Source organism: Phyllostomus discolor, chromosome 3 (genome assembly GCF_004126475.2).
Source record: "Phyllostomus discolor isolate MPI-MPIP mPhyDis1 chromosome 3, mPhyDis1.pri.v3, whole genome shotgun sequence".
Classification (NCBI taxonomy): Eukaryota; Metazoa; Chordata; class Mammalia; order Chiroptera; family Phyllostomidae; genus Phyllostomus; species Phyllostomus discolor.
The window spans coordinates 50,169,135-50,195,715 of record NC_040905.2 but is presented as its reverse complement, the minus strand read 5'-3'; the positions used below and the strand labels follow the sequence as shown (position 1 = coordinate 50,195,715).

Below are 26,581 nucleotides of genomic sequence, written 5' to 3'. Positions count from 1 at the left end.
ACTGATCTCTCTCTCTCTCTCTCTCTCTCTCTCTCCCCCCCCCCCCCCCCAAAGCCAATAAGCATATCCTTGGGTGAAGATTTTTAAAAAAAGTTTCTATTAAATAGTGAGTAAATACAAAAGAAAATTTATGAACATATGTAATGTATGACAATTCATCATGTAACAAAAACCTGTGTACCACCTACCTATTTTAAGAATATGACTATTAATTTTAAAGATCCCTAGATATCTATAACCATTCTGTTTCCCTTTCTTTCTACCCACATGTAACAATTACGGTGAATTTTGTGTTTATAATTCTGTTGATTTTCTATAAGGTTTCAACTATTTAACTATGCATATTTTAGTTTTATATAAATATCTTATATATTCTATGACTTTTTGTCTACATATGATCCTGAGATTTAGCCATACAGTTATAATTGATTTTCTCTTCTGTGAGTTATTCCACTGCATGACTACATCCCAGTTTTTAATTCATTCTCTGCTGACAGAGTACAGATTGTTTGAAAGTTGATATCATAGTACTGTTATAAACAGTCTTATGTATTTTTACTGATGGTTATGCACAGGTTGCTCTAGGGCAAAGGCTAGAGGAAACAAGCTCCGAAGGCCGTATGATCTCTGTCACAACTACTCATCTCGGCCACCATAGCATGAAAGCCACTATGGACAATTGGTAAAACAATGGGCGAGGCTAGTTCCAGTGCAACTTTATTCACAAAGGCAGGGAATGGCAGGATTTAGCCAGGGTGCCCACTTCAGGCTACATATGAGGATTACGGTATCACTGAACATAAGGTATTGAGAGCATGCAAACATCTTCAACTTTACTAGACAATGTGCAATATTTCCCAAAGGTTTTCCTATTTATCCTCTTTACTAACATTTGAAATTGTCAGAATTTTAACTTTAGACCAATCTAGTAGATGAATATGAAATGGAATCTCATTTTGGTTTTAATTTATGTTTCCCTAATTAAGGTTGAGCTTTAAAAAAAAGTTCATTCCTCTTCTGTAAAATGCCTATTAAAGTCCTGTGCTGATTTTTTTAAACAATTAAGAGATGTTACAAGTGTTAAAAACACAATGAATTTTAAAAACTCAGTATACAAATTTTTTCATTTATATTTATTGATTTTTAGACAAGAAAGGGGGGAGGGAAGGAGGATGGGGAGAGGGAGAGGGGGAGAGGGAGACAGACAGACAGACAGACATTGATTTGTTGTTCCACTCACTGATGCATTCATTGGTTGCTTCTTGTATGTTCCCTGACCAGTAATCAAAGCCACAGCCTTGGTGTACTGGGACACTGTTCTATCCAACTGAGCTACCCAGCCAGGGCCAAAAACTCAGTATACAAAAAAATATGTATAAAAAATTTACATATAAAAGAGAATGTAAAATTACATGTTGAAATATTTTTGGTATGTTGAATTAAATAAAAAGTATTATTAAAATTAATTTCCTATCTTTTTATCTTTTTTAATCCTCATCTGAGGATATGTTTACTGATTTTAGACAAGAAAGGGGGGGGGGGAGAGAGAGAGGAAGGGAGGGGGAGAAAAACATTGATGTGAGAGAGAAACATCAATTGGTTGCCTCCAGTATGCTTCTAACCAGGGATCAAACCACAACCTAGGTATGTGCCCTGACCAAGGATGAAACCCACAACCCTTTGGTGTAAGACACGATGCTCCAACAAACTGAGCCACAAGACCAGGGCTCTTTTTACCTGTTTAATGTGGCCACCAGAAAATGTTAAATTACATACCTGACTCACAATTGTGGGTCACATTGCAGTTGTACTGAGTAGAGCTGCTCTAGACAGAATATTAATCTCTCCCTCTCCTGTACTCTCAGTATTTAGTTCACTTTTCTTTCACACATTATATCAATCTGCCTTGTATTGAAGTGATTTGTATATGTGCTGGCTCTCCAATAGATTGGTAGCCCTTAATGGGTAAAGCTCACAGATCTCTTCATCTCAACAAAATCCATGGTATTTGCACAATAAGTGCAATTACTCTGCTTGTGACGCTGAATGGAAAAGGAAACATTATTCAACTAATTTGTGACTTGTATACACCACTTGATTTATTATTAGCAGGAATGCCCAGAAGTCAATTTGTCACTCTTTAAAACAAGTTTTTCTTGGGTTAAAGATAGGATTAAGATGTAGAGCAAATGGAAAAACAAAGTTTCATAATACCTAGCTTATTAGATGCAATACACTCATCTATCTCAACTCCATACTATTCTATTCATTGTTTTAAAAGTGGTCCCTGCAACCCATAAAACTGTTTCATGATCCGCTAATGACTGGTGACCACATTTCAGAAAGCACTGCCTTGATGAGTCAGGTGCAGGCCCTCCTGGATAAACACAAAGCATCTTAAAGACGTCACGCAACAGCACTCCCCTGACCTCAATGGCTTCACCAGGTGAGGAGTTAATCCTGCGGCATGGCTGTGCTCCCACACAGCCAGCAGGGAAGGCATGCAGCTCCACTTACCATTACTTCTACCAGCCTTCCTATTAGTGCTGAGGGCAACAAATGGTGTGTTCAGGGTCCATTCCCCTAAGGTGAAGACTCCAGCTCAGCCTGGCCAAGAAGAGCTGGTCAGAGCTGAAGGTACAAAGCACAGGAAAGAGTACCAGGCAGTGAGGGAAAGAGTACCAGGAACTGGCCCAAGTTTTGAATTGCTCAGATGTGGGAAGCAAATGTGGAGAAATGTCGTTAACTCAGTACTATGTGTATTAAATCAAAAAAATATATTAAATCACATACTAGACAGGTATTTTTCTTAAAGAAAACAAGGGGAGAAGAAATAAGGGGAGGAGGAAGTATGAGAGGTGGGGGGGGGGGAAATAGCAGAGGGGAAAAACCATGCCAGGACTTCACACATTCTTATTGCTCTATGGATGAAGAGTGGGGCTAGTGGCTACAAAGAACCCACAAAAAAGGATGGGAGAGAGGAGAAATTCTTAGCCAGAAAACAAAAGGTAAGAGAATAATATCAGAGTAATCAAGAAAACTAATAGAAACTAGTAAGAAATCTCCCTTCAGCAGGACGTTTGACAAGAAGAAGTCGTTGAACAAAACTAATGCAGTAACACTGTAATAACAAAGTATGGTATCAGACAGGGACTAGGCTTCCTGGGGTGAGCATTTTATAAGTTATATAAATGTCTAATCACTATGTTGTACAGCTGAAATTAATATAACTATAATTTAAAAATTAAAAATATATTTAAAAAAAGAAAATATGAATGGATAAGCCTAAGTCCACAAATGTTCAGAGATAAGCAAGTTCAGAGGGGTTCTGAACCAAACTAGCCTCAAGTTTCTGATAGAAGGTGAACAGTGAAAGAAACTTCACTAGAAAGGAAGAAGAGTGAAAGGATTCTCTCTTTGAACTATGAAGAGGAAAAGGGAAAAAAATACATAATTGACAAGATCCTAAGGACAGAGGCTACCTATATTGAGATTTCAATTGAGGAAATTTTTTGTATTTTATTTTATTAGCTTATATCTTAATAATAGAAGGTAGACATACCAGCATCAGCTACGACTAGTGGGTTTTGGCACTTACTACCTCAGGATCTTTTAACTTTGGAATAAAAAGCTTTTTAACAGGACATTTCACACAATTCAATTTTCAACCCCAAATAAACAGGTATATTTACAAAAGTAGAAGTAGTAAAACAATTCTGGACTTCAGGCCAAGTTGGAAGCATAGGTAGATACACTTTGCCTCCTTATACAACTAAAAGGACAACAAATTTAAAAACAAAAATAATCAGAACTGTCAGAAAAATCAAACTGTATGGAAGTCTGACAACCAAGGAGTTAAAGAAGAAACATTCATCCACACTGGTAGGAGGGGTGGAGATGGGCAGCCAGGGTAGAGAGGATGATGAGCAGCAAGGCTGCATCTGGAAGACCAGTAGGGAGAGGCAGCAGCGGGTGGTCCCAATTTGTGCGTAGATAAACCAAGAGGAACAACTGGGGAGTGACACAGACCACGCAACCCAGGGTTCCAGCTTGGGGAAATAAAGCCTCAAAACTTCTGGCTATAAAAACCTGTGGAGATTGCAGTGGTGGGAGAAACTCCCAGCCTCACAGGAGAGTTCTCTGGAAAGACCCACCAGATCCTAGAATGTATACAAACCCACCCACCCAGGAATCAGCACCAGAAGGACCCAATTTGCTTGTGGATAGTGGAGGAAGTGACTGAAAGCTGGCCAAGAACCACGTAAGCAACATTGCTCCCTCTGGGATCTCTCCCCCACATACAGTGCCACAACACAGTGACTGGGTTGCCCCGCTCTGGCAAATACCTAAGGCTCCACACCTTACTATATAAGAAGTACACCAAAACAAAAAAACTATGGCCCAAACGGAAGAACACATTAAAATTCCAAAAACAGAACTAAGAAATGAAGAGATAGCCAACCTATTAGATGCAGACTTCAAAACACTGGTAATCAGGATGCTCACAGAAATGGCTAAGTATGGTCAGAAAACACAGGAAAAAGTGAAGGCTATGCAAAGTGAAATAAAGAAAAATATACAGGGAACCGAGAGTGAAGGGAAGGAAACTGGGACTTAAATCAACAATTTGGAGCATAAGGAAGAAACAAACACTCAACCAGAACAGAATGAAGAAACAAGATTTCAAAAAAATGAGACGAGGCTTCTGAACCTCAGGGACAACTTGAAATGTTCCAACATCCGAATCATACTGGTGCCAGAAGGAGAAGAGGAAGAGCAAAAAGTGGAAAACTTATTTCAAAACATAATGAAGGAGAACTTCCCCAATCTGGCAAAGGAAATAGACTTCCAGAAAGTCCAGGAAGCTCAGAGAGTCCTAAAGAAGATGGACCCAAGGAAGCACATACCAAGGCACATCATCATTACATTACCCAAGATTAAAGATAAGGAGAGAATCTTAAGGGCAGCAAGAAAAAAGGAGACAGTTACCTACAAAGGAGTTCCCATAAGACTCTCCCCTGGTTTCTCAAAAGAAACCTTGCAGGCAAGAAAGGGCTGGAAAGAAATATTCCAAGTCATGAAAGGCAAGGACCTACATCCAAGATTACTCTATCGAGCAGAGCTACCATTTAGAATGTGAGGGTAGATAAAGTACTTCCCAGATAAGGTCAAGCTAAAGGAGTTAATCATCACCAAGCCCTTATTATATGAAATGTTAAAGGGACTTATCTAAGAAAAAGAACATGATCAAAACTATGGAGAGTAAAATGACAACAAACAACAACTATCAACAACTGAACCTAAAAAAACAAAAACAGAAACAAGCTATGCAATCAACTAGAACAGGAACAAATTCACAGAAATGGAGATCAAATGGAGGGTTATCAGAGGGGAAGATGGAGGGGAGAATGGGGGAAAAGGTACAGAGAATAAGAAGTATAACTGGTAGGTACAAAATAGACAGAGGGAGGTTAAGCATAGTATAGGAAATGGAGAAACCAAAGAACTTATATGTACAACCCCTGGACATGAACTAAGGCCAGGGGGATGGTAGAGGAAGGGGGGGTGCAGGGCAGAGAGTGATAAAGGGAGAAAAAATGGGACAACTGTAATAGCATAATCAATAAAATATACTTAATAATAATAATAAAAACAATTCTGCACATCTTACACAACTGTTTCCCAATTTTCTGTTCAGGCTCGCCCTGCCTTGGGAGTGCTCTATAACAATCAGTAAGATCAGTCCTCCAGGCTCCTCAAATGCTGTTTCTTCCTGTTCCACTACTATCAATCAGCCATTGACGCTTTTCAAGGAGAGATCTTCCTGCAGAGTTACACTCAATGAAATGCACAAGGAGGCTCCTTATTTAGATAAGCCCTGTAGCAAATATTTTTGAAGAGTAACTATAAGCTATTAATTTATCATGTTTTAAAATCTGAATTTTCATATATACATTAGGATGCTTAAACAAACTAATTTAAAGTGGCATTATTTTTTTTAATTTTTGAAGAATAAAAACAATGAGGAAAATGAAAGCATATATAGTCTTCCCAAAAGAAGTGAGTCGGGTTAGCTAAGTTAGCTATGTCCGTACCATTTAAACATACACTTATCATCATATATATGTATGAATTTCCAGCTACTGAAATAATTTCTATGTTTATAAAACCCAAATCATTTTTCCTAAGAAAGACAAATAGAAAATAGCCATTATTCTCCCCATTCCAAAAGTCACTTGTTTAATCATTCTTTACCACGTAGTTATTAAGTACCTACTATACGCAGGCTACTACGATAGGTGCTGGGAACACAGAAGATCGTTGATACACCTCCTACCACCAGTCACCCCTTCTCAGTCTTTCTCACAGGACACGTTTTACCCAACCCTTCCTTAATATTGCTTTCTCTTCACTGCCTCACCTTTGATTCCCCTTCACTTTCACATTACATTACCTTTCTCTCCAATCCCCACATCTGTCCTGCCTCGGGCTACCACGCTCACTCTGGCAGAGCAGCCAACCAAACTAGTTTCTATTGGCCAAGAAAACCACCCTCTTGAGCACCTCCATCCACCTTGCTGTTATTCTTCAAGTCTCAGTTCTGGCATACTCTTTTAGGAAGTCTGGCCTGACTCCTCCAGGCAAAGGTTGATGTTCTAATGCTACCAGTTACTCCAGAAGACTTTAATAACCGGCACTTTCACTGTAATGATTTATTGCCATGACTACCACCCCCTCCTCCGTAAGAATCTGGGAGGTAGGGATCTTATTCATTTTTATATCTTCACCATGTAGTAATGATCTTGACGTATAGTATACACCCCATAAATGTTTTTAAGAATAAATGAATGAATGTATAATGATGGGGAACTCAGAAGATGTACCACTAACTTGAGAGTCTGCTGGAAACATCTATCAATACAGATATTTTTAGGGATAAAAAAATAATTAAAATTTACTGCTAGCTATTTAAATTAATAAAATAAATCTGAAGGAAGAATAAAATACCTTAATTCGAAAGGTGAGCTATTATGAAAAAAATGGAAAGTGACCCATCTTCAGGCCATTTCTCAGACTCAAATTCATCATTTGTATTTCTCTAAAACTCTGGTTTAGATTTATTTTTTCACTACAGCAATGGTCCCACTTATGCTGAATTTATCTCAAACACGCACACAGAATTGAAATGACAAGACAAAAGTGACATACGTTGCTCCTACAGCGTGTTCCAACCCATATCCCCAACTGAAGTCACTGCCCCCACCTTCAAAACGCTGCCACATCCATGAGCACATTATTACTACACCCTGTTGGTTTCTGTTAAATCAACCCACATTTGATCAACTTCATTCTTTCTACACCATACAAATTCACAAAATCACAGATCTGATTCACTAATTACATGTTTTTAGTACACCTTAAGTAACTATTTACATATGAAAGTAAAAAATGTTTATTTGTAAACTACTTAGAATTCTATCAGGTAAGTAAAACAGGTGTGACTCGGCTCTAGCGGTACGGCCCCCTGATGAACCGCCCTGCTCCAGGGCGTTCCTCTCTCAAACTGGGGCTCTGGACGTGACGTGCACCCTTCTGTGGGCTCGCTGCGTTCACCTGGTGTTGGTATTTCTTCAAGTGATTTTGACTTTTAACTTTAAAACAATTTTTTAAATAAGTCGGAAAGGAGAAACTTTATAAGAAGGTGGTATAACTTAATCAACATGAAAGCATTCTGATTAAACTGTAATAAAACTACTTACTACTAAATTCTAAAGCTACTTATTAAATTCCAAAACTACTTCTTAAAGTAGTTAAAAAGTTTTTACTTACAAAAATACTTCAACAGTAGTATTGGATATTTCAAAAAAGAAAACTAGAATTACCTGTAATATCACCTTAATGGTCTTTTTAAAGGGGGCCTTTGCTAGCATGGGTGGGGGGGCTGGACACCATTTTTTCTGTAATATTTCTCTATAAATATTCTCAAGACAAACAGAAAGGGTAACAATCAGGATAATAACACTGATTTCCTATGATTTAAGCTGAAATCTTATATACATATTTAAATAAATGAAGATAATTAACCTAAGAAAAATTGATAGCTTATCATTATTTAGAAATAAAGCATTTATCTTAGTACAATCTTTGAATAATAGTCATTCTAAATTACCATATGACACAAAGTAAATAAGTCTATACTTTGAGAAATAAAAATAAGTGAGAGCTTTCAGTAGCCTTTACACTGTAATGCACAGAATATACAAAATCCTTTAGAGACCTCTTGTGGTTGAAGTTAAGAATACCAGAGAAACCAAATACGTACTTTAAAATGTGTATTCTATAATCCCAAGCCATTCTTCTGCCTTTTCCCACACAGCTTTATTATTTCTTCAGTATTAGTAAGATATCAACCAATAACTGATAAAAAGTGCTATCTTTACATTCAAGTTTACAGTAAAAGAAAAATTGAAGATTTTAAGTCTGAGACATAAGAATCTACCTATCACTATTTAAAATGGACAAGAAAATACCAACAGAAACAAATTTTCTCCTAAAAAATTCAATGCTATCTTGTTTACTGATAGTAAAAATGGAACACAACTTTGGCAAGGGATGTTTTGCATACCTACTAATTAAAAACAACCCTATCCCAGCTGCTGATTTTCTTTTCTTTTTTTAATACGGCTGCAATTTTTATCTCAGGTTGATAAAAGCTAAATTTCATGGCTGCCAAAATGGACTCACTAGCATTTAGAGGGGAAATTAAAATAGGACCACACCTCGTACAGTAAAGCAAAATAAAGAAAAAGTGAATTAAAAGCTAAATGCTAAAATTAAATTAAATTTTTTTAAAAAATTAATTGACTAAAGTAAAATATAGATGATTATTAAAGTCTTTTCAGAATGCCAAGAGGTCTAAGCTTAAAAATAAAAGAATGCTACCATAAGCATGGAGGACTTAACTGGTCCAGTCTACTAAAAACACAAAGAAATAGTGAGTTAAAATAGAATCAAAAATCTTTCTTAAAGATAGTAAAAAAAAATAGAAGAAGAAAAAGAAATCCCCAAGAGCCAAACAATATGAGAACCAGCTGTAGATGGAAGAAGACACCATAAAGGCTATACACAGAGAGAACAGAAGGTCCAACATACTTGATTTCTTCTGATAAGAATTCCAGAAGAGAATTGGGGAGAGGTAATATTAAAAGAAATAATGGTGAAGGGGGAGTGAGAGAGGAGGGAAGGGGAACAAAAAAAGAACAGCTTCCACTATAGAGAGCTTTCTACACTATATTAATTTACTTAATCTTCACACAATCCTATAATGTAAGCACTCTTATTTCCCATATTTTAAAGAAAAGGATATCAAAGGACAACACAGTTGAGTAATTCAGCCAATATCACTAAGCGGAAGAGCCAATCCTCCAACCCAAAGCTCAGTGACAAGAACCCCCTACTGGACCACTGGACTGCAGAATCTCCACTACTCCATTCTGTGCATAAACAGATTAGTTTTAGACACTCCACAGAAATGGGACTTTTGACTTCGCTTAGTCTGATATGCAAACAAAACAAAAATTACATGTGGACACTAAACTCAGGAAAAATTACATACTCTCAATGATAATCAGAGAAACACAAATTAAAACAAGACAAAGGCAGAGGCAGCCATGGAATTTAGAAACCCTACACAGGGCACCCAAGCTGTCTTTGGTAGGCCAAATGGCTTTTACAACTCATGTAATGAATACACATTTAGGAATACCACCAGGCAATGCTGTCTGCCAGCCAAATAATTCAGTTTTGGCAATGTCTTTATGGAATGTTTAGATATTTTATTAAATTTTAACATTATTGTTTATAAAAATAAGTAGAAACCAGAAATGAAAGTGCTGATTCAAGTGATCGACTTTAGTCTCAATTACAGTTGACCCTGAACAACTAGGGTTTGAACTTCACAGGTCCCCTTATAAATAATTTCTTTTCAATAAATACAGTTGGCCTCCATATCTGTAGGTTTCACATTCACAGATTCAATCAACCGAGGGTCAAAAAGAGTATTTTCGATCCAAGGCTGAAATCTAAGGCCAAAGAGGGCCGACTATATGCATTATTCTGTACCATTTTATTTAAGGGGCTTGAGCATGTACAGTTCTTGGCAAATGCATGGGGTCCTGGAACCAACCATTTGCAGATACAAAAACTTAACCAACTTGTTAAGTTTTGGGGGAGTCAAAAGTAATACACAGATTTTCGACTGCACAGCAGGGGTCGGGGCATCAGTGCCCCCAGTCCCCTAGGTGTATTTCATGAGAACCCACTGAGATACTGGCAGATAAAACAATGTTCTCTAGGATTTGCTTCAAATAAATCATCCAAGGAAGAAAGGAGTAAGGGTGTGGATGAAGTGGGATTGGCTGAGTTGAGAAATGCTGAAGCTGCTAGTTTGATTCATGGAGGTTCACTACACTACTCTGCATAATTTTGTATATGTTTGAAATTTCCCATATATGGGAATTTTTAAGAAAAAAAAATAATAGGACAGAAAACTGATTTAAAACATAAACCCAAGTTCATAAACAAAAAAAAAGCGATGTACATACATGGAAATAATACATTAAAATATTTAACAGTAGCCCTGGCTGGAATAGCTCAGTGGATTGAGCTCGGGCTGCAAACCAAAGCATCGCAGGTTCGATTCCCAGTCAGGGCACATGCCTGGGTTGCAGGCCACGGCCCTCAGCAACCACACATTGATGTTTCTCTCTCTCTTTCTCCCTCCCTTCTCTCTCTAAAAAAATAAATAAAATAAAATCTTTAAAAAATATATTTAACAGTAATTATCTGTTGGGCTACAGTATTTTTATCTTAACTCCCAACTTTTCCTAAATAAACATGGATTAGTGTTATAATCAGAAAAATATATTATAAAGCATCTTTGAAAGACATTCAAGCCAAATAAAAAAGGCACATTCTTACCTCTAAGAACAAAGAAACATATGGAGCTTTACCTAATCAATTAGTCTGATTTTCTGACTGACTTGTCAACTGACTAACTGAAAATCTTTATGGGCTCTCCTGCTTAGTCTGAAGTCCAAATTCCTCAATATATGAAGCCCTGTGCACTGGAGCCCCAGCCAGCTCCAGGCTCTTCTCCCACCACACTCCTCCAGGTGGCAGTATAGAGTCTTCCCAAGCGGGCACCTTCACGCTGGTCACTGAACACGCCATGTTTTGTGAGTCTAGTTAGGTAGGTACACATCTGCCTCTCCTGTTTGACTATAAACTCTGCCAGGCATAGGCCCCAACCACATCTTCTTCCTCTGCAAGCCACAATGCCTAGCACGCTGCCTTATAAATAAAAGGTGTCGCCTTAGAGCTAATAAATAAAACTCATGGACAGAGTCACAAATTGAAACGTATAGCACAGATAATGTATTTTCAAAGTTATACAAACTTTCTAAGAAATGAACTCTAAGTTATCTCCAGAAACTGAAGATTAATGACCAAATAATATCATTAAACTCCTTTAACAATCAGTTTCTAAAGTCCTACTGATATTATAGGTAATTCTGTTTTTCTTTTTTTTTTTTTTTTTGACATTTCTACTACTACCACTGTTGAAATATTTTTAGAAGTAAAAAATTTTTAACAACTTTAAATCTGAGTTTCAGAATCTGCATTACTCTCCAGGGCTGTGCCAACATACCTGACAGCTGTGGCATGATGGATGAGCACCTCTGTTTGCTCTGACAGGCGTGCCGGAAGCAGCAGCTCCACCGGCTGCAGGCCCAGTATCCGAGTTTCTAGCTCCGAGCGCGAAGCAGAGTCCTGGAAACTATCAAACACGACCTCACCTGTGGCAGGCTGCACTCCCTGAAAACAATAAAATGTAATGTCACAGAAAACATATTTTTCCCAATTATAACCATGACACAGCATAAATAAGTATGGAAATACCAAAGATGACACACTTACTAGTATGTACTCCATTTCTAAAGAGTTTGAAATCTGCCTGCTTTCCAAGACTCTTAATGAGAAGTCAGATTCACCAATATGCAAACTATGCTAGATGGGATTGTACAGTAGTACCGAGTCCAAGTCCTCCTGATCTAACAAACCCAATGGAGTCACTGTGACAAGTTACCAAACCTCAGTTTCTTCCCCTCTAAATGGGACTAAAGCAGCCTACTTCCCTCTTACAGTTACTGAAAGGTTCAAGTCAGAAAACATAAATGCTTTGTAAACTATAAAGCACTGTACAAACAGTAGTTGTCATCACTAAAAATAATGAAGTGATACGTTCCTAGTAACCTGGCCAAAGTAGTAGTAAATTACTATTCAATTATATAAAATTAATAAATAAACAGTATAACATTTGGCCCTGGCCTATGTGGCTCAGTGGGTTGAATGTCATCCTGCAAACCAAAAGGTCACCAGTTCAATTCCCAGCCAGGGCACATGCTTGGGTTATGGGCCAGGTACCCAGTTGGCAGCATGCAAGAGGCAACCAATTGATATTTCTCTTGCACATCAATGTTTCTTTCCCTCTCTTTCTCCCTCCCTTCCCTTCGCTCTAAAAATAAATAAATAAAATCTTTTTTAAAGATTTAATCTTTTTTAAAAAGTATAACTTCTGAAAAGAAAATCAAATATAACCAACTCTGAATGCACCCCAGGTAGATTATCTATCCAGGGAATAACCATGATAACTAAAAGCCACCCCTTAACACCCCTAGCTAGTAACAGCAAAGATAAACTGGAAAAGATCATGGTTTAGAAGAGGTGAAAAAAGTTCTTAAGCAATTTACCCAAGGTCACAGGGCGATAAAGTAGCAGAGCCAAGAGTCATGTAGTCTGACTCCAAGGCCACACTCCTATCCACTACGAACACTTAATGCAGGGAACTAGTTACATACTGCATTAGCTCACAGCAGAAAATATAGCCAGTCCCTACACTCACATGTAGCTGAAGGAAAGTCAATTGATGCAGCCTCTTCTGAAAACAGTCTGGCATTTTCTAGGCAAGTTGAAAACATCCACACTCCATCACTCAGCAATTCCTGACCTAGGCATGTACTCTTGAGAAACTCAGATACATGTACAAAAAGGGTTTATAGCAGCATTATTTGTACCAAAACTGCAAAGAACCCACATGTACATCACCAAAATAATGAATAAACTGTAGAACATACAATGAAACACAACATAGTAACTGACAATGGAAGAACTACTACCGTAAAACAGGAAAATAAATCTTGTATACCACTAGTACTTTGTAAACAAAAGCAGCAAACCCCCCCCACAAATACATGCCATATGTTTACATTTGTTGATGGTTAAAGGTGGTAACGCTGAAACTAAAAGCAAGGAAATCACTGTCACACACACCTGGACCACGGCTGCCTCTGGAGCGAGGGGCCCTCCTGCAGGCAGGGTTGTAGTTCCGGACCTGGGAGCTCATCTCACATTACACTGTGATTATGCATTGTTTCATGCATTTTCCCCTCTTGAATATTTTATCATTTTTAAAAATTCTTCATTTTAGGTTTAAGCAACCTCCTGAATTCTAGCCCAAAGGGACTAAAGTACATGAGTATACATACGTAAGTTTATCTCCCAATCTACCAACCAAACATTTACAAAAGCCATTTATAGAAGTTCAAGTCACAAATGTGTCACACAAACACCCCTTTGCTTTTTTAAATCAGAGAAATGGTTTCTATTGCAACACCTGCAACGGTCTGTCACCCTGTGTGTGTGTGACCCTGAGAAACCCAAAGTCAGCCTGTATGCAACGGCACTGCCCAGACAGATGGCACAGGGCCTGACCACAGCGGCGCGACCACAGTAAAGCCTCTGACTTCAGATTGTCAACAACCGAGATGATGCCTAGGTGGTGACTGGGGAGCATGTGACACTCGTTACAACGAGAACAAATCCAGCAATGAGAGTACTGAGAATAAAGGCAGGAGAGTTCCACAGCAGCCGCACCGAGCTGCAGAAGCTGGGGCAAATTCTGAGTGCCTTGTCCAATAAAGAGTTGGATACAGGAGCCTGGAGCTCAGAAGACAGGTGCAGCCTGGGCCCAGAGCTCTGGATCTCATCGACCCAAATGGGGTTGCTGAGGTCAAGACCAAGTCCCAAGAAAACATCTGAGATGCAAACTACCGTTTCTCATTTTTCTCCCATCCCAGTTCATACACTAAGGTCAGCTTTGGCAGTGGGCCAGAGGGTGTTTCTAAAAGCACTCAGTTATCTACTATCAACTCTGTTCTTCAGTGTCAGGTAAATATAAAATAGCACATTACCAATGCTAACTCCTAAAAGCAAATAACCTTACTATTCATAAATAAATTCAACTGCCCACGGCTAGAAGAAAGTGGTTTTAAGGATAAAAAATCATTGAGAGCCACCAAATAGTAATGCTATTGGTTAGAAAGGCTTACTGGTTAAGCAAACGTCAAGTCAACAGAGTTAAACAGCCAGAAACAAAGTATTAAAAGGTCCTTTGGAGATACTTGGGCTATAAGAATTTTTGTTGATATTGCAGCTAATTTCAAAGAAAAAAACAGAGAAAAATAGTTATTACTTGGGCAAGGAGTCCTACTTTTGCTTGACCTTCCACAGATCAAAGGAGTCTAACAGTCCTGAGGGCCCTACAAAGGCCACAGCTTTGCACAGAGTCCAGTCGGCCTATGAACAGGCAAACTCACTCACAAACTGCCTGGAGACAAGATCGACAGAACTACTATTCACAAGTCACAGTTGTCTGGAAGACTGGTTGTAAATATTCATAATACTAATTAAATATGAAGTTTTATATTGTCCAACTATCATTTCCCCTTCCTTCTGTCCTTCCCTCCAAATCTATACACAGCAATCCCATAATCATGTGTTAAATTTCAAACCTGTAGAGCAGGGGTGTCAAACTCATTTTCACCAGGGGCCACAACAGCCTTGTGGTTGCCTTTGAAGGGCTGAGATAATTTTAGGACTGTATAAATGTAACTATTCCTTAACTGTTAAGAAGATGAAATCACATTCCGCCCTTTGAAGGCAACCTCGAGGCCAATGTGGCCCCTGGTGAAAATGAGTCTGACACCCCAGCTCTAGAGGAAATCTATAAAACTCTTTGCTCTCCGTGTATGTGTTGGTTTAGTGTTTTATTCTGCCTTCTGCCGTCTGTATATTGTTCTTATTCATGCCCACCACTGTGTCTGTCTTCAACCCCAAACTCCTAAAGCATCCAGACAGAAACTATCTAGATCTCTCATGGCATAGAGTGCCAAGTAGCCATATGAGAAAACTATAACTAGTGATTTAACATATAAAACTATGAGAAAAGCTTTTTTTAAAGTAAAATTACTTGAGAGAACACTTCATCAGACATCCTCATTATAAACCATATGTGACTGCTCACTTCAAGATACCATGAACATCTACCATTTGCTCTTCACCTACCAAGTACTTACCACGATTCCAATGAAAACGTTCCCCTTTTTTTTATGCTTAGCATTTTCCTCATTTTCACAGATGCACAGAAGATAGCTGGTTGAAGTATCCGTCATCATCTCATCAATATTTATAGCATCATCCAGCTGGACTAAAGGATTCACATGTAATAATTATTAAAGAAAAATATATGCTACTTTCCATTAATATTAACTATTTTCTCCTTTAAATTATAAGTTCATTTTTCCAGGCATTTTTACTCTGTACAAATCTTAAGGGAACAGAGGGGATAAATGGTGATGGGAAAATAACATTAAAAAATAAACAAACAAAAAAATCTTCCACACAGCATTCATTTTGCTGATCTACTCTGATCACAGTTCTAGGCCTTCTGTTCCCTAAGATATATGGATCATGAGGACAGACAACTATTATCTTCTGACTTCCAAAGGGCCTAGGAGAGCCCCTCAGACCTTGTAGAACCCCAAATGTTAACCCTCTTCTTTAGACTTGAATCCTTAACAGTTCCCTAATGTTTAATCCTATAAGTCAAAGCATGAACTCACTAAAATAGCATAAACTACCTTCCTCCTTTAAAGTGCCTAGTAACTCTCAGAAATAGAAAGACAATTTTTAAAGTCAGGAGAAAACCAAAACAGAAAACAGAAACACACACTTGTGTGTGTGCATGTGTGTGTTGAGTCCATTAATTAAATTCTCGGGGATAAATACTGATTTTAGAGGAGGTCAGTTTGGGAACATCCAATTTGGGCACCAGCTGATAAAAGCTATGGTAGTAGCAAAAGAGAAGCAGGAAGGGGTACTGTTTTAGGAGCAGGCTTCAATTAAGAGGCTCAAGTTCAAGAAAAAGGAACAATAAAATTACCAGAGTCTTATAGACTGATCAGCTTAGAACAACGCAGAGCTGTTGATGGTTTAGGGTCCATTTTTAAGTGACAGCCATTCCCTATTCATAATATTGATAGAACAAAACAGTCTTCCTAATTTGGGTAGCACCTAAGCAGGTCTCTAAATAAGCAGATATATGATAAGCTGAAACAGAAATATTACTTTCATACAGTATCATTAAGACCTTCCCCGTATTTCTATTCCTTAAGGTTTTTAGTTATTCCAGCTTTTCCTCCCTTTCCCCACCTCCACCAGCCCCGCCTTCTCCCTACCCCAAGCCCGTCCCCACATTGTTGTCTGTGTCCACAGGTTGTGCACGATGTTCTCTGGTTGATCCCTTCTCCGTCTTTCACCCCATCCTCCCCCTCGTATTCTTTTATTCTGAGACACCTGACTCCACCCCACAGCACAAACTTTAAAATACACCCTTATCTCATTTCATACATAATCATTTGGTTTTTAAAAATTAAAATAAATTGCCCTGGCTGGCGTAGCTCAGTGGATGGAGCTCGGGCTGGGAACCAAAGTGTCCCAGGTTCGATTCCCAGCCAGGGTACATGCCTGGGTTGCAGGCGATAACCCCCAGCAACCGCACATTGATGTTTCTCTCTCTCTCTCTCTCTCTCTCTCTCCCCCTCTCTCCCTCTCTCTCTCTCTCCCTCTCTCCCTTCCCTCTCTAAAAATAAATAAATAAAATCTTTAAAAAAAAAATTAAAATAAATTTATGACTCTGCTATGAAAATCACTGTGCTTCAAGTATCTCATTGAATTTATAAACGACCATAAATTTGGGTGTGATCATTCTGCAAATTAAGGGCTCTTACAAAGTGAGAAAGCTTCACCTATAATCTATTTTCAAAAATAATATAGTTTTTATAAAGCTAACAATTAATGAAGATGGCCTATGTTTTATAAGTAATTTACTGTGTGTTGACTTTTTAGTTTTCTTTTCTCATTTTGAAGTCAGTAACCTATTTTTCCGGTCTTGCCTCAGGAAGATGTGGAGGAGCTTATAAGCCTCGGCTCCTCACCACTGCCCACCCACACGGGTCTAGGAACGACGTGATTTCAAATCAGTTGCTAACCTGCCATTATCTATTATCAGGCTGTCCTTTCTCTTGCTTTTAAAGTATGATAAACTCTCCTTTTACTATGGCATTTGGGGAAAAAATGCTTGTTTCCTGCCATTACCAACCCACAGCCCTTCAGGAACACACTAATAAAAGGTCAAAGTAACCCATTTCATCAAAAACATACCCAAAGAACAGTTTTTTAAAAAATGCTACTTAAAACAAAGATTTCTGAAATTTAAGAGGAAATTTCCTATTCAAAAAGGATATCTTCTCCAATAAGTGTAGATTTTGTATACAGAGCAGTCAATTTCCGGGAAAAGAGTGAACTTTTGTTGTCCCCAATGGCCTTTAATGCTGCTGTTTCAGTTTGCTTCACAACTCCCACCTTCGACACAAACAAGAAATATTAAATATCAAATGTGATAAAAACTGTTTCAAAACATGTTTGGAGATATTAAAAGGTCAATTCTGAAACACCACAGTTTTTAAAAATTTTACCTAAATATCTATTATGTTAAAACTCATGAAGATATAATGCTAATAATTATGACATAATTTCATTTCCCCAAAATGCCAAACTCCAAAACCAATCCAAGCCACCACCTTACAAAATGTGTTTTCACTCTGGGTCAGATCCCCCAATCTCACAAGGTGAAGCCAAAGCTGACCTTATAGCCCTTTGCCACAAGGCGGCGTACGTGAACAAACAGTCTGTGAGTAGGTATGCTCGCTGTCATAAAGTTGTGATCTAAATGGCAATAAATATTGAGCTCCCGGGCTGCAATCTAAAAAAATGAAAAAGAGAATATCAATAAATTTCTATTTCACGATCCCCTGCGTGGTATTCGTTCACTTTGTTAAAAGCCCATCAAGGTATACACGTAGGATTTGTGCCCTTCTCTGTCCGTGTGGCATTTCAATAAAAAGTTTCAAAGTCGTTCCCTGTGTAGAAGCCTACAGTTTAAGCTAGTATTTTTGGCAGTTCCCATGGCCTAACCTCAGGGTCAACATCTGTATCTACAAATGACTCGGAAGAATGTGATAGGTCATCTTCTATGTTCTTAGCTCTATCCAAACTTTAATGTGCTGAGCTTTCCCTGTAATGGAGTTAGAATAAGAAACTGTAATGGAATAAGAATTTAATACCATAGCACATGGGAATAATTAAAAATTAGGAGATATTAAGGGTATGGATACATAAATTATAAACTACCGGGACAGAGGGTATCTTGAGGAAGTGAGGAGAGAACCCCCTGGTCTGGTTAGCTAATTAACGATGCATGCATGATAGAAATGCAGAAGCGGGCACCACCACCTGCCTCCCTGCTCTTCCAGACAGCACCATGGCCCCGAGACTGCCCACAAGAGCTACAGAACTCTCACTCCAACATCCTCACTCCCCTAACCCACCCATTTCTGAAGTGTATTAGTTCATCACTGCAGGACAGGGCAGGGAAACATCAGCCTTTACTGTAGTTAAGGCTAGATATGTCGTTTGATCTAGAAAGAAGGGGAGTGAACAGCATTTCCTTTTACCCCTTCAGGTACAGGATGCCAAGTACATATTTGTTCTTGTCTGCAGGAAATATGCCGACTCTGTTTCAAAGTCTAACTTCATAATGCAGAGCACAGCATAATGCCATCTGAACTTTCCTGCCATGGCAGGACTAGAAAACTGGAAGAAAAAAAGTTGGCCAAGTCTTCACTTCCCACCCATACAGCAGCAGAAGTGCCTCCTTGTCATTCTCTGAGGATAGACAACCCAACCAGCCTAAAACCATGGAATCATCAAAATCGCCCAGGACTGCAACAAAGCATTTCCCTAAGCTCGCCCTCAAATGCTCAAATTCACTTCTAACCTTCTTAACTTAGCCTACATCAAATAACCAAAATAAAATGCAAACCCAGCTTAGACGAATATAGCAAGATGACTAATATAGAGAGACCTGAATGACTTCAATCATCTGTTGGTGTCTGGCAGTTAATGGCTGTGAAAATTCATAAATTAAGGGTAAACAGAGGAACTTACATCTCAAAAACTTTTTCTTGCTTGAGTCTTCATTAGGAAACAGATACATGATTACAGTACACACATTAATTGATTCATCCAATCAACTTCTGATGGAGAAATGGCACCAAGCTAACGCCATGGAGAATAAGCACCAACATGCCAGTAGGAACCCCTCACTTCCTTCCCGACAAGTCTGGTGCTCACCAAGTTTGCATTTATTTTTAGTTTTTACTTTAAACCAGCATTTTTAAATTGATTATATTCACTTCTTCAAAAGGTCAGAAAACAAAACAAAAACACTCGAACATATTTAAGGCTGGACAAGAAAACCATGAACACAGGTTTGAAAAAACAACTTACCTCTGCATCTTCCCCAAAGAATCTGTACTTATATCCACATTCCACACACAAAATTGCATCCTTCTGCTGCTCCTTCAGTTCTATGTACTGTAATTCTAACGGTGTGTAGATGCTTTTGGTCCTTTTGTTAGACGGTTTAGAATCAGAAATTTTCTGTAAGTTTTCATAACTCCCATGTGATGATCCAAAAGGACTGAAATCAGAAAGTGTCTTGTCCTGACAACCAAGAGATTTTTATAGTTGAAAAGGTACTAACCATAACATTAGTTCCCAGAGACAGAGAGGCAAATTTGATACAAAGCTAACCATTAGTGAATCTGAGGAGTACAAGGCAAATTTTTTTGTAGGTCTACAATATTTTCAAAATGAAAGACAAAAATAAATGGGCCAAACTACTGTATAATTATTAAAGCACATTTTGGAAGTCTAAACATTTTAATGTTTTGTGTACTTTTTACATTTAATTTCTGTTTTTTTAAGATTTTATTTATTTATTTTTAGAGAGGGAAGGGAGGGAGAAAGAGAAAGAGAAACATCAATGTGTGGTTGCTGGGGGTCATGGCCTGCAACCCAGGCATGTACCCTGATTGGGAATTGAACCTGGGACACTTTGGTTCGCAGCCCGAGCTCAATCCACTGAGCTACGCCAGCCAGGGCTTCATTTAATTTCATTAAACCTATTGTAATTAACATTTTTCTTTTCATTATTCATTTTGGGTGTGTAAGGCACAGTCAGCAGGCATGAACCTTCTCTCACTAGTTGTGAAGCAGAACCACTTTCCACAAGCATGAGGACAGCTAAAGCTGCAATGTTTTATATCTCTAAGCACTGTCTAAAAGATAGTAAACCATATTTTGCCATGTATAATGCACTCCAGCGTATGATGTGCACCCATGTTTTTTACCCAAACTTTTAGGAAGAAAACCTTTCATTTTAATTCTTTAATTCAATTATGAATTTATTTATATTTAGGGGAAAAACAGATTATTGTATTCTAGGGTATTATTTTGCATGCAGACATCGTTATTGCTTTCTAGAGTTACACTTTTAACACATAAGCATAAATAAAAGAATTTATAAAAACATGTATATAAATAAGGAACTAGTCCTACCCATGTGTAATGTACCTCCTTATTTTTCCCTCAAAAATTTGGGCAAAAGAGTGTGTGCATTATACACAGCAAAATATGGTATTCCATAAATACTCTAAGAAAAACCATGATTAGAAGTTTTGGAAAAGTAGTGTTGTCATTTACAGATTTTATTTTTTTACTAAATTTATTGAGGTGACAGTAATTTAAAGATTTTAGTTCTTCTCCACATTTTTAATAAAAAACAGGCCCGCCCTGGCTGGTGCGGCTCAGTGGCCTGCGGACCAAAGGATCACCAGTTTGGTTCCCAGCTAAGCAAATCACATGCCTGGGGTGCAGGCCAGTCCACGGTTGGGGGCATCTGAGAGGCAACCAATCAGGTTTCTCACTCTCCTCTCCCCTCCCCCTAAAAATAAATAAATAAAATATTTAAAAAAAACAAAAGAGGTCCATGTGTAATTTAATGACTTATAGTTGATTTAATTACTAGTATACTTCATGGAATAAAAATAAAACAAAGAACTTTTGGAGAGCATAAACCACAAGATTACATTTTCAACATTAGTATTCCAGCTATCCTTATTTTTCCTGTATGAAAACAATAATTAATTCCAATTCACAGCTTAGAGCAAACTCCTTCCTTATAATTTATTTATATAAAAGATAAAATGAGACAAATTTGTAGGATAAACTTAATTTCTAATTAATTATCACTGTGTCACTGCTAGCCTGTAAAAAAATTTACCAGCTACCCCTGGAATTAAAAATATAGCCTAAAAAACTAGCGACCAACAGGGGAAGAAAAGAGAGAAAGAGAAATGTCCTCTATAAGCCAGAGAGGGGAACTCCAATCCAAGAGAAAACCAAGAAAACATGTGCTTTACATTTGCTGAATGTTTTAGAAATTCAGCTTGGCTGGGACAGCAGGTATAGATGCAATTTATCTGAAAGTGTAGCCCAGCGAACTTCTGAAGATGCGCAATAACACAACAGTTAGGTATGGAGAAGTGTGGCAAGAGAAAAGTGGGTCAACATATCACACTGGACAAAGTATTTGCTTTCAATACTGATGTGGATTTTCTTCTTCATTTCCATGACTTTTATGTAAACTCTAGAAATACTACATACTGAAAAACTTAATACTTCAACGAATATGTTTCCTAGGAGGAAAAAAAAGTTCTTACTATAAAGTCCTTACTCACATTTGGGATAAGAGTAGGCACCTAGGAAAAAGTTTTATGCATATATGCAAGTTCAGCCTGAATACTTGAGCATTAAGCAACATTTTTTTTTTTACCACTTGGGGAAAAATACTTCTTAGATATATTGTACTCTTTCATATTCCCACAGACGACACTCTGCACTCAATTTAACTTCGTCTTGACAACTCAGGGTAATCAGATTAATGGAAACTTCAGAATCTATCAAGACTTACAGGGTTGTTGAATCCACACTAATGGTCCAAGGCCACTGGGCATTTAAGTTTATTCAGTAGCTTTTTGCCATTTGTCTGTGTCCTTCTATGCCATCAAGTACTCAGCTATCGGCTCTAATGACATCCATCTACTACTTCTAAGTGGTTACTTCTAATTTTCTATGAATCAGAAATACCAATAAAATAAAAATTAAAATGAAACGCAATGAAATGTAAAAGCTCCCTTAACTAATTCAGATGATCAACTAGGTAAGGGAACCATGCCGAGTGGACCCACAAAAACTAACGGCACTTCACAACCTACTATTCGTGGTAGTTGGGTATTCATCCATATAACTGTTACATACCTTTTGACTACTTTGAGATTTGGAATCTTCGGAAGAAACTGCATTCTTTGCACGCAGAAGATCGATATCGTCAAAATCAGTACATTTTGGCAGAACTGCAAATCTCTCCTGAAGAGGTTCTCTCTGAACTCTACTTTGAGGAAGGGCGGAATCGCAGCAGAATTCTTTCAATTTTTCCAAAGACTTTAAAACAGTCCTGGTCTTCAGACATTTCCTTGGCTCTTAGCAAATCAGAAGAAAATAGAACAATAGTATTTTGTCTCATTATATCAATTCATAACCAGCATACAGTTTTTAAAGAAGGAGTTTTGGCCCTGGCTGGCGTAGCTCAGTGGATTGAGCGCGGGCTGGGAACCAAAGTGTCCCAGGTTCGATTCCCAGCCAGGGTACATGCCTGGGTTGCAGGCCATAACCCCCAGCAACCGCACATTGATGTTTCTCTCTCTTTCTCTGTCTATCTCCCTCCCCTTCCCCTCTAAAAATAAACAAATAAAATCTTTAAAAAAAAAAAAGAAGGAGTTTTGTACTAAAGCAATGTAATATAAGCTATAGTATAAGAAAATGAAGAAACTTGGGTTCAAGGTAAAGATGGCATGCTTGAAACACACATCTAATTTCTAATATCACTTGGTCATAAAACCCCCATTAGAAACTACATGGTTTTGCTTTTTTTTAAGCCATAAGCCTCTAAGTACAGAAAGAAAAGGAGAGATGAGACTTGCAGATGTAATATCTGAAGCTAGAAGGAAAAATGAATAAGCAACAACCAATGTAGCATACCTAAAAGCTAAATCCTAAATCAGTAGTGAAGTAAACCAAGAACCAATCCTATATTTACCACACAAAATGCTTAAAAGGCTCAGGAATTAGGGCACTAGTGGCACTGAAAGTGAAATAAAGGGAGGTTCTAAAATAAAGAGGATTGGTTCAAAGTAATCTGATCTCTAGACTGTCCTATTATACTCTAAGTCCAAGGGCAGCTGTCCTTTCTCACATGACCAGAGGTCTGGAGAGTTCTCTGGAAAAGGCAAACACAGGCACAGCTGAGATACTGAATACTTGAGCATTAAGCAACATTTTTGCCTATGCCAGTACTATGCCTAAACCAAAAGAATACTAATGGAATACAGTCTCACTGTATGCTGAGAAACACAGCCTCTTCTGAGAGTCTCTTCTCAGAAGAGAGCCCTCCACTAAGGCAGAAGCTGGGGAGAATCCAGACTGGGAAATCTCACCAGCTCAAGGGGAAAGACCTAAAGACACTGACACCAAGAGTGCACTGAGGCAACGAAACCACTACTGCAGACACACCTGCTGTCCTGCATCCACAGCTGTGCTTGTGCCGTTCTTTCTCCATGATATGGCCTTGCCAGTAACTTCCCTATGTCAAAATTACACTCATTCATCAAGAGCCATCACGAAGCTATCTTTCCCATGAAATGCTCTGCTAATTCCTCAACTTAATTAAAAATCATCTTTTCTTTCTCTGTGTTCCTGTGACAAGATCATCTTTCTCTACAGCAGGGTTCCCCAACCTCCAGGCTATGGACGGGTCAGTCCAGGCCTCCTAGGAATCAGGCCGCACAGCAGGAATTGAGTTTGAATATAATGAGCTTGAATCATCCCAAAACCATCCCCCTTCCCCACTTCCATCCATGAAAAAAATTGTCTTCCAACAACCCGTCCCTGGTGCCAAAAAGGTTGGAGACCGATGCTCTACGACATTTACCACAGCCTGCCAACTGGCAGTTATTCATATGCAATCTATTCATAAAAGGGAAATGATCACTGGTTATCTGCTGTACGCCAGAAACGATTATTTTACCCTTTAGAGCAATACTATTTAGGTAGCTACTATTATATATAAGGGAACTGGGACTGCACTCATCACCCATTTCTTACCTTCTCTTTTAAAGCAAAAACACCTTGAGGGCAAGAGCTATGTTTTGTTCATTTGTAAAAGTTTAAAACTTTTCTCATTTTTTTAAAGATTTTATTCATTTATTTTTAGAGAGGGGTTAGGGAAGAAGACAGAGAGGGAGAGAAACATCGTTGTATGAGAGAGAAACAGTTGCCTCTCATAGGCCCACAACCTAGGCATGTGCCCTGACTGGGAATTGAACTGTCAGCCTTTCCATTTGCAGGCCGGCATTCAATCCACTGAGCCATACCAGCCAAGGTAAAACTTTTCTTACTTCTATTTAAACCTCTTTTTAGCCCTGACTGGTATAGCTCAGTAGACTGGGTGCTAGCCTGCAAACCAGGAGATTGCTGGTTCAATTCCCAGTCAGGGCACATGCCTGGGTTGCAGGCCAGGTCCCCAGTTGGGGGTGTACAAGAGGTAACTGATCAATGTATCTCTTGTACATTGATGTTTCTCTCCCTGTTTTCTCCCTACCTTCCCTTGTCTCTAAAAATAAATAAATGAAATCTTAAAAAAGAGATAAATGTCTTGTAGAAGTATACTTTATCTTACCTCTTATTAATCTCATAGCTAGAAAAATGTCTATTTGAGTCTCTTCGATTTTATATATTCATCCTATTTACTATTACTCTCAAAATATGTACTTGAATCACTATTCAAAAGTATAACTATGTATATTATACAAGGGCTTCCTTCCTAAGAATACAAAAAAACTGTCTCAGGATGGGGGTGGGGTGCAAATCTTGCAAAAGAAAGAATATCTAAAACTAACCTGTTATAAAAACTTGAGGTGATGGGGATGTAAAGTATAGAGAATATAGTCAAGAATAATAATAATAATATGTATGTAATAATTATGTATGGTACCAGGTGTGTACTAGACTTATCAGGTGATCACTTTGTAAATTATATAATTGTCTAACCACTATACTGTACACATGAAACTAATATAAAATAATATTAAATGTCAACTGGGATTGAAAAAGAAAAACAAAATTTGAGGTGAACTGGCCAGCAACTCTCTGGCTGGTGGACACTTCTCTTTTCTGCCCATTATTTTTTTTTAAATAAACTGTCAAGTTCATATTTCAAAAACTTCCATGTCTATGGCCTTATTTCCACAATTTTCAGAGTTCACTTGGCTGGATCTGGATAATGTGGACATAAGGACAAAGACTTTGTGTGTTGTGAGACCCCTTAATGGCTTAATTTCATCCCCTCCTCCTTACCATCCTATCCTACCCTACCCCCACCACTGAAAAGGAAGGTTCCTCCACAAAGCTTCATTCTTGAGCTGTTGTCAGTTCAGAAAGGCTTATGTCGGCTCAGGTATGGGGATAATGAAGATAGAAGCATTTGCTGTCTTTCCCTACCACAAATTGAGGCCAAAAACCAGAGGAAAATCTGCTCAACCACCTATATATCCAACACAACCTATAGAAATCTGGGACCTAAGGAATGGTGGTTTTATCCATAACCTTTTCCCATAGAGAAAAAAGTAGCTTTACTCTAAATAACGACAGGGGAGATCTACATGTCTTGATATTGAAAATCATTCAAAATGTTCTGCTAAGGAAAAAAAGATAGTTGCAAATTAGCACATATAGTATAAAACAACTTATAAAATATTATTAACTAATTTGTGGGCCTATGTGTGTACACCTGTATAAGTAGAAAAACCTGAAAATCCAAAATTAGCAGTAGGCCTCACTGAAAGAAAGGGGTTATAGGGTCTTCCACTGTCTACCTTTCACATTTCTGCATTGCTTTTTTTAAACAAACATATTTTACTTTCATAATTAGGACAAAAATTAGCTAGAGGAAATTACAGCCAAAGTGCAGAACTCCAGCTCTTACCTCCACTTTCCCAACTTCCTACACACACCACTGCTGCTCACGAAGGAGCCACTCCATGGCACAACGGAGACCTTTCTCCACAAAAGAAAAGAAAATGGCACAACTCTGCAAATAGCC

General features: G+C 38.2%; 1 protein-coding gene across 3 annotated transcripts in view; it reads right to left on the bottom strand.

Moving 5' to 3' along the window:
* Positions 1-26,581, bottom strand: part of MSH3 (mutS homolog 3) — a 138,874-nt gene that overhangs the window by 110,314 nt on the left and 1,979 nt on the right. For all 3 annotated transcript variants that reach the window (XM_036020474.1, XM_036020476.1, XM_036020475.1), the window contains exons 3-8: positions 22,684-22,904; positions 19,810-20,025; positions 18,107-18,223; positions 17,706-17,823; positions 15,477-15,622; positions 11,711-11,877 (exon numbers count right to left, since the gene is read on the bottom strand). In XM_036020474.1, the coding sequence (XP_035876367.1) occupies positions 11,711-11,877; positions 15,477-15,622; positions 17,706-17,823; positions 18,107-18,223; positions 19,810-20,025; positions 22,684-22,904 (985 nt within the window). The remainder of the gene's footprint in view (positions 1-11,710; positions 11,878-15,476; positions 15,623-17,705; positions 17,824-18,106; positions 18,224-19,809; positions 20,026-22,683; positions 22,905-26,581) is intronic.